This window comes from Hemicordylus capensis, chromosome 15 (assembly GCF_027244095.1).
Source record: "Hemicordylus capensis ecotype Gifberg chromosome 15, rHemCap1.1.pri, whole genome shotgun sequence".
Lineage (NCBI taxonomy): Eukaryota > Metazoa > Chordata > Lepidosauria > Squamata > Cordylidae > Hemicordylus > Hemicordylus capensis.
The window spans coordinates 14,790,534-14,799,373 of NC_069671.1; the positions used below are offsets into that span (position 1 = coordinate 14,790,534).

The 8,840-nt window shown below is 48.3% G+C and overlaps 2 protein-coding genes across 2 annotated transcripts; both read left to right on the forward strand.

Moving 5' to 3' along the window:
* On the forward strand, positions 1-2,571 carry LOC128338028 (disintegrin and metalloproteinase domain-containing protein 9-like). Its single transcript, XM_053279894.1, has one exon. It carries the CDS (start codon positions 376-378, stop codon positions 2,569-2,571), a length of 2,196 nt encoding a protein of 731 aa, XP_053135869.1. The 5' UTR covers positions 1-375.
* Positions 2,572-5,608: 3,037 nt separating this feature from the next.
* LOC128337762 (disintegrin and metalloproteinase domain-containing protein 9-like) lies at positions 5,609-8,317 on the forward strand. The gene is made up of 2 exons (XM_053279045.1): positions 5,609-5,708; positions 6,080-8,317. The coding sequence occupies exon 2, from the start codon at positions 6,298-6,300 to the stop codon at positions 8,215-8,217; it is 1,920 nt and encodes a 639-aa protein (XP_053135020.1). The 5' UTR covers positions 5,609-5,708; positions 6,080-6,297; the 3' UTR covers positions 8,218-8,317.
* The last annotated feature ends 523 nt before the right edge of the window (positions 8,318-8,840 follow it).

Here is an 8,840-nt window from a genome sequence, read left to right on the forward strand (position 1 = left end):
TCTAGTGTCCCATTTCAAGGGGGCCTTTCAACCTCACCGGTTGCGTCTTTCCACATCCGCTCCTCACATTTGCAAACCATCAGGGTTTCGCCTGCCTTGCTTACCAACAACTTCTCAGTGTTTCTGTTGCACCAGGGCTACTGCCAAGGTGTACTACCTACCTTCCCTCCTTCTCTTCAACACCCAAAAAGAATTTCCTTGGCATTGGCACCAAAGGCACAGAAGATAGTCCCTTCACAACAGAAGATATGCCCAGGTGAAGATGGCTTACTCTTGTAAGAGCCCACAATGCCGCCTTTTGTCATTTTTAAAAGAGTTTTAAAATTGGCAGAACCAGTTGGTCCAACAGATCCAAAGTTTCCATAGAGAGGTGACATGGCCAAAGGAGGGGAGACCCTTGGGTGCAGCCTATTCTTCAACCTGGGGGTCTCCATGCTAATCCTGAAGTTCCTCTTTCCGGTCGCGGACTGCAGTCCTCACACCCCTCCAGGCTACTCTTTCTATGACGTCATCATACCAAGGCTGTTATCCACGTCGGCAGGCAAAGCTACACGAGACAAAATATCTTTCATCATCAAGGCAGAAGGCAAGAACTACATTGTCCACTTAAAACAGAAAGCCGTCCTCGTCAAAAGAATCCCGGTCTTCATCTACGACGATGACGACAAGGTACAAACCAACTACCATGAGATCCGGGGTAACTGCTACTACCGCGGCTACGTAGAAGGGGCTTCAGAGTCTTTTGTGACCCTCAGCACTTGTGTGGGACTCAGGGGTCTTCTGCAAATTGAGAACTTAACATACATCATCAGTCCTGTGGAGGACTCCTCTACCTTCCAGCACCTCATCTATCGCACAGAGAACAATTCTGATTCAAGGACATGCTGGCTAAGGGATAAAGACATGTCTACTTTGGCAACGGAGTTGGGGCAAGAGCAGATTCCCAGAAAACAGGGCTTTTCTGCTCCGTGGAAACGCACAAAACACCTGGAGCTTTTTATACAAGTGGAGGTACAGTTGCATCAACATTATTCTGACAATGTGCTTACCACCACCCAACACATGGTACAACTCAGTCAAATGGTGGACGACATGTTTTCCACTCTTGGCCTCCGTATCCTCCTAGTGGGGCTTGGGATCTGGACAGGGCGGAACAAGGTGTTTATCACGGACTATGTGAAGGACAGCATGTTGGCCTTTACCAAATGGCAACTCAAGGAAGTGTTTCCACAGCTGAAGCATGATGCGTCTCTACTCGTCGCCTATCGCAACAGGGGGCCCATTATTGTGACGCGCTCGTTCTTTGGCACTGTCTGTGACGCCAAACAAGGACTGGCCTTTGTCTCAATCAGGAATATGCCGTTGAAGGAGTTTGCGATTGCTGTTGCACATGAATTGGGGCATGTCATTGGCATTCCAGACGACCAATCCCAGAGCTGCTATTGTGCACCCAGCCTGAATTGTATTATGGCTTCTGAAGGCCCTTTTGGTAAGAAGCCGCATTTCAGCAGCTGTTCCGCAGCGAGTTATGTTGGAGTCATCTCGTCAGGGAAAGGCCTATGCCTGGACAACATCCCACAGCCCATCAGAATCTTGACACCGAGCGTTTGTGGGAATGGCATTGTAGAAGGCAGAGAAGAGTGTGATTGCGGGGACGAGCCACAGTGTAAGCGAGAGAGCTGTTGCCTCAGTGACTGCACCGTTGCTCCCGGGGCTGAATGTACGACTGAAGCGTGTTGCAAACACTGCAAGGCTGCACCCAAAGGACAAGTCTGCCGAGAAAGCCGAGGCGAGTGCGACTTACCCGAGTATTGCAACGGGGAATCTGTGGAATGCCCATTGGACGTCTTTGTGCAGGATGGGACACGATGCACTGGCGATGGGTATTGCTACACAGGAACCTGCTCAACCCACTCTCTGCAGTGCCAGAAGGTTTTCGGGAAGGAATCTCAAAGTGCTCCCTTGGCTTGCTTCGAGAAGGTCAATTCAGTCGGGGATCGGTTTGGCAACTGCGGCAGCAAAAAAGGAGACGGGATACTACGCAAATTCCAGAAATGTGGACGCGAAGATGTGTTGTGTGGGCGGCTGCAGTGCACCAAGGCCAAGAGGTTACCCAATTTGGGTGACAACGTGACCATCATACAGACACCTACAAGCAATGCACTCTGCTGGGGAATAGATTTCCACCCCGGGATTGGTTCGATGGACCTTGGTGAGGTGGCCGATGGCTCAAAGTGTGGCAAAGACAAAGTTTGCATTAACCACGTATGTACCAATTTGTCACCATGGGTGAAATCCAACGTAACGTGCGACCCTTTGGTGACTTGCTCCGGCAGAGGGCTTTGCAACTCCAAGGAACACTGCCACTGCCATTACGGCTGGGCCCCTCCAGACTGCTTCGCCCCTGGATTTGGGGGGAGCACTGACAGTGGGCCCATCCCACGCTCCGGGGCTTCCAGCCAGGAAGACTGTGAGGCTGGAATCCTGGTTGCTGAAACGCTGGGCGCTGTTGCATTGTTCCATAAATTATTTTTTATGCCATATTTTGTCTGCCTTCCTACTTTATTTTGAAGAAGGTAAAATGGTGGAGAGCCACCTAATGGGGCAGCGGGGAAATGACTTGATTAGCAAGCCCGAGGCTGCCAGTTCGAATCCCCGCTGGTGTGTTTCCCAGACTATGGGAAAGACCTATATTGGGCAGCAGCGATCTAGGAAGGTGCTGAAAGGCATCATAGTGCATGGGAGATGGCAATAGCAAACCCCTCCTGTATTCTACCAGAAACAACCACAGGGCTCTGTGGGCACCAGGAGTCGACACCAACTTGACGGCACACTTTAGCTTTACTTTAAAATGGTGATGTGATGTCTGGATATTTTCCATGGGGGTTGCATATTGAATGAATGAATGTATCCTTTATTTACGACCAAAGGTCAGCATAACATGACATAAACAAAACATCTCATAACATAGGAAAGTACAATTGGAAGAAGGAAATATGTAAATATGTGCATAAATATCCACAGATAAATAATAAAAATTATAAAATTAATCACGAAGAACCCGCTGCTGTAACAATACTGCAATAGAACAAAATTTGGCCACCTTGAAGGTGACATCTAAATTTCTCTCCGCGAGAAGATAAGAAACATAAAAGTCTCCTGAACAGCCTGGGAAGGGTGTCAGAAGAGGAGTTAATAAGGAGCATCTTAAATTTCTATATAATGGACAGTGAAACAGAACATGCTGGATGGATTTGACTTCCCCCATACCACACAGGCATAAATAATCTATCCTCCCTAGGAGTCCCCAGAAACCTCCCTGAGAGCACCGCTCAAGGTAACATATCATTTCTTGCTTTGAAAAAGGCCCTCTGGTAGCATGTCATGCTCAGAGCATTCAAATAGGCAGCAGGGCCCCAACTAGAACTGCTCAAACCCAACCTCCTTTTAGTACAATCAGGGATTTGGGAGATCTCCCTGTTAGTTGAGTGAAAGAATGTGGCGAATCTTTTTTCCCACCAGGGTCTTTGGATAGTGTCCAAGTGGGCCAACCTCGGGTTGGGGTTGGGGTACCTGTCAGCCCACATTCGCCCATATGAATCTGCCAGGTTCCTCCGCTCATCATCTCAGGCCTTGCTCATGACCCCGCCACTAACAGAGATCCGATTGGCAGGGACTAGGGACAGGGTCTTCTCGGTGGTGGCCCCTCGGCTTTGGAACGCCCTCCCTGAAGAGCTTCACCCTGCTCTCTCCCTCAGTGTTTAAAAAATAAATAAATTTAAAAACATCTTTTTGAGGAGGTATTTTAATGCTCCTTTTTTGGGGTGTGTGTGTGATTTATCTCTGGTAGGCTCTTTAGCTCTTTTTTAGAATTTTCAGATTTTAGCTTTTAAAATAACCTTTAATTTGAACCTAACAATGATTGTGGTTTTTAATCTGACAACTCTTTTGTTTAATTTAGTTAATTTTATTACTTTTACTGTATCTTGTCTCTCTCTTATTGTTGTGAGCTGAGCAGTAGAGGACTGGAGGGGTGGGGTGTCATTTAAAAATAAAATAAAATAAATTTAAATAAATAAATAAACAGACTGCGGAAGCCAGCCCTGATCATCAAGGGCTGGATCCATAGATCTGTGTGTGATAGTCAAGCGAGCATCCCTCTGCTGCATATGCAGGCTCTTCTGCTTGCTCCAGAAGAATCCCAGTCTCTGTTAAAAGCAGAATGGGAGTGAGTCGTGGGGAGGCACTCAAAGGCAGGAGAGCTCCATGCTTTCCTGAGCACCCTCTTCATCAGCCTGCCAGTTGAGTTGTGTGTTTGCCAGTTCTGGTCTTTTTTCAACCAGGGACTGCTTTGGGAATAATCCTTGCAAAGGAGAAAAACAAATATTGGGAATTGCTTCCAGCAGGACAAGTATCTCCTGGAGGAAGATATTAGAGCTGTAGCAACTCCTGCCTGTCATGGACTGTCCTGAAATGCACGTGGATTATTCAGTTCCAAAGCAACATTCCCCCACATATTTTTCCCCCCTATTGGAACCTTTCTACCTGCACACCTTTGTAAGAAAATGGTACAATCCACGCATGATCAGTTGTTACCTTGAGAACTAGTGGAGTCTGGAACCTGAAGGGTTTGCCATTCAAAAATGCCAGCATTTGTCCAGGAGAGGAAATTTGTTTTGAAACCGAGAATAGGAACATAGGAAGCTGCCATATACTGAGTCAGACCATTGGTATATCTAGTTCAGTATTGTCTTCACAGATTGGCAGCAAATTATCCCAGTTTGCAGGCAGAAGTCTCTCTCAGCCCTATCTTGGAGATGCTGCCAGGGAGGGAAATTGGAGCCTAGATGCTCTTCCCAGAGCAGCTCCATCCCTGGAGGGGAATCTTTTCCAGTGCTCACACATCAAGTCTCCCATTCATATGCAACCAGGGCCGACCCTGCTTAGCTAAGGGGACAGGTCATGCTTGCTACCACAAGACCAGCTCTCCTCTCCTCTCAATTTTTGGCACAGTGGTCATCCTACACGCAACACTTGAGTCTCAAGACTTCTTCCACAGGATTTCTCCTCACTTTCTGTGTGCTGATCTACTGTACAATGTTTTTGCTTTCCTTTTTGATGTGGCATTATAATGTAAACATTATGTATTGGTGTACATACATGATTGTATTAAACTAGCCGTTTCTGGCTTTTCCCCCCTTTTCCTTTTTTGCTTTTTGTTTTTCTGGCTTTGAGAAAGAGCATGTCATCCAGGCAACTTCCATCCCATGCCTACAAACAGCTCCTTCCTTTGGCTTTCAGGACATTAATAAAGCCCTGCAGCCTCCAAGAATCTCATCTCAGTCTTCACGCAGCTGCCCAGTGGAGATGCCTAAGGGTGCTGCCCCTGTGGCCACATTATATTTGAGGAGAGGGTTTTGGAGTGAAGAGTATAATTGTAATTCAGACCCATGCATCGATAGTTCTACAGTGGACATAATCAGTCCTGAGTAAGACGGGCTAGAAGACAAGAGTGAAGGGAACCAAGGAGTTCAGCAACGGAATGTCCGGAATACAGTCATATGGAACGTTTGTATTCAAAGGGTCACCGCGGGAAACAGACCTCTGGTGTTCCGTTCCAAGGAGGCATTTCAAGCTCTCTGCAGTTTCTCTCCCGGTCATCTTTGAAGTTCTGCAGACCATCAGAGTTTCCCCTTCCCTTCCTTTGCGTAAGGACTTTGGAGTGTTTCTGTAGTGCTTGACCCACTGTGCAGATGGGTGTTCCCTACCTCTCCCACATCTCTTTGGCACTTGGTATCAGAACGTTTCCTGCTGGCAACTCCAGACACAAACGAAATGACTCTTTGGCAGATGTATAAAAGGACGGGGTGGCTGGTGTCACAGAAGCAGCCCCCAATGCCTTCTTGTGGATTGTTTAAGGTGGGACTGGAACTAACATTGACAGAAGCAGTTGGTCCAGCAGATCTCAAAGTTCGGTAGAGAGGTGACATGGGGAAAGGCAATGACGCCCTTGGGTGTGGCCTACTCTTCAATCTGGGAATCTCTATGATACTTCTGGCATTTCTTCTTCCTGTCACAGATTACAGCCCACACACACCTCCAGGTTATGCTTCCTATGAAGTCATCATCCCAAAGCAACTATCCTCAAAGGCAGGCAGAGTTGCCAGGCATGAAAAATCCTACATCATCAAGGCGGAAGGTAAGAACTATATCGTTCACTTAAAGCAGAAAGCAGTCCTCCTAAAAAGAATCCCAGTCTTTACGTACGGCGACAAGTTACAGGTGAGCTATCATAAGATGCAAGGTGACTGCTACTACCGCGGTTATGTGGAAGGGGCCTCGGAGTCTTTGGTGACCCTCAACACTTGCGCGGGACTCAGGGGTCTTCTTCAAATTGAGAGCTTAATGTACAACATTGAGCCTGTGGAGGACTCCTCTACCTTCCAGCATGTTCTTTATCGCTCAAAGGAAGACGATCCCAATTCGAGAACGTGTTGGCTAAATGGTACGGAGATACCTACTCTGGTGGCTGAATCCATACGAGACCATATTTCACGGAAACAGGACACTTATCCTGGGGAACACTCAAAGTACCTGGAGCTTTTCATACAAGTAGAAGTACAGTTGTATCGGCATTATTCCGACAATGTGCTTACCACCACCCAACGCATGGTACAACTCAGTCAAATGGTGGATGACATGTTTTCTGCTCTTGGTCTTCGTATCCTCCTAGTGGGGCTTGGGATCCGGACAGACCAGAACTTAGCTCCAGTTACTAGCTTTGTGGACGGCCTGTTAGCCTTTAACGAGTGGCGAATCAGGAAAGTGGTCCCTCGATTGCCGCACGATGCAGCTTTGCTCTTAGCTTATCACCGTAAAGGACCCCTTCTTGTGACACGCTCGTTATTTGGGACTCTCTGTGATGTGAAACGTGCACTGGCCTTTGTCTCAATCAGGAATATGCCGTTGGAGGTGTTCACGATTGCTGTTGCACATGAGTTGGGGCATGTCATTGGCATTCCAGACGACCGATCCCAGAGCTGCTGTTGTGCACCCAACCTGAATTGTATTATGGCTTCTGAAGGCCCTTTTGGTAAGAAGCCGCTTTTCAGCAGCTGTTCCGCAGCGAGTTATGTGGGAGTCATCTCGTCAGGGAAGGCCCTATGCCTGAACAACATCCCGCGGATCACAAAAACCTTGACACAGCATTCTTGTGGGAATGGCATTGTAGATGAAGGAGAAGAGTGCGATTGTGGGGACATATTTTTGTGTAACCGAAGGGCGTGTTGCCTAAAGAATTGCAGACTGGCGCCCAGGGCTGTGTGTACTACCGAGCCGTGTTGCAAACACTGCAAGGCGGCAACCACAGGAACGGTGTGTCGGAAGAGTACCAATGAATGTGACCTCCCCGAGTACTGCAATGGAACATCCCTGGAATGCCCACCAGATGTTGCCGTGCAGGATGGAACACCGTGCAGGGATGATGGATACTGCTATGCCGGGACCTGCTCAACCCCCACGCTGCAGTGCCAGAAGATTTTTGGGAAGGAATCTCAAGGTGCTCCCTTCTCTTGCTTTGAGAAGGTAAATTCAATAGGGGATCGTTTCGGCAACTGTGGTGGTGGAGGAGGAGGGCACGGGCTACTGAGCAGCTTCCAGAAATGTGAACCTGAACATCTATTGTGTGGACGGGTGCAGTGCACCAGTGTCAAGAGGTTACCCGATTTGGACGACAACGTGACGATCGTTCAGACACCCGCAGGCAATGCCCGCTGCTGGGGATTAGGTTTCCCTTCTGGCATTCCTCTGACGGACATGGGTGCCGTGGACGAAGGATCCCCCTGCGGCCACCACAGAATTTGTGTTAACCGGATGTGTCTCCAAATATCGGACTTGGTGCCCTCCAACATCACCTGTGACCCTCTCGTTAATTGCTCTGGGAGAGGGGTTTGCAATTCCAAGCATAACTGCCACTGTGCCTATGGCTGGGCACCCCCAAAGTGTCTCTCCCCTGGCTATGGGGGAAGCATTGACAGTGGACCTGCCCCATGGTCCGTATCCTATAGCTATGCAACCTTGGCGGTTGAAATTCTAGTTGCTGTGTCTGTTGGCTTTGTTTTAGGAGGTTTTGCCATACTTCTCAGAAGATCTGTGTGGACCAGGTCTGCGATCCATCAGGAAAGTCAAAGCACACATGCTAACATCAGCATCTCTTGAGTCAAGTGATGCAACCTTGAGAGGGAAACCACTGGAGAAAATGGCACTGCTCATTGGAGAAAGAGTGGTGGATATAAATACAATACTAAGAATATAGAAAGCTTTCTTATCCTGAGTCAGTCTTGGTCCGGCTACCTCAGTTCTGACTGTCCACCATGACAGAGAGAGGGCCTTTCCCCCTCACCTGCAACCCGATCCACACTCACACCCCCAAGCCAATTTCCCCTGTAGGAATCTTTCTCTAGTTTCCTCCAAAATCAAATTACATTGAGGTGGGGGGGGGATTGCAAATCTGATTTTTAAGGGGGAGTAAAACCACATCCATGACAGGTTACATAGGAAGCTGCCTTCTACCGAGTCAGACCCTTGGTCCATCTAGCTCAGTATTGTCTTCACAGACTGGCAGCGGCTTCTCCAAGGTTGCAGGCAGGAATCTCTCTCAGCCCTATCTGGAGATGCTGCCAGGGAGGGAACCTGGGAACCCTCTGCATACAAAGCAGATTCTCTTCCACTGAGCTACGGTGGTCTCCAAGTTCCATTCATCTCCAGTCTCCAAATTCAGCTTCAGTTCAGTAGCCCTTATCCATCCTAATACTGAGTCCCAGCACAAGAGCGCAATGCAC

What these genes read in the sequence shown, in the direction of transcription:
- LOC128338028 (XM_053279894.1), top strand. Translation starts at nt 376, where the DNA reads ATGGCCAAAGGAGGGGAGACCCTTGGGTGCAGCCTATTCTTCAACCTG.
- LOC128337762 (XM_053279045.1), top strand. Translation starts at nt 6,298, where the DNA reads ATGCAAGGTGACTGCTACTACCGCGGTTATGTGGAAGGGGCCTCGGAG.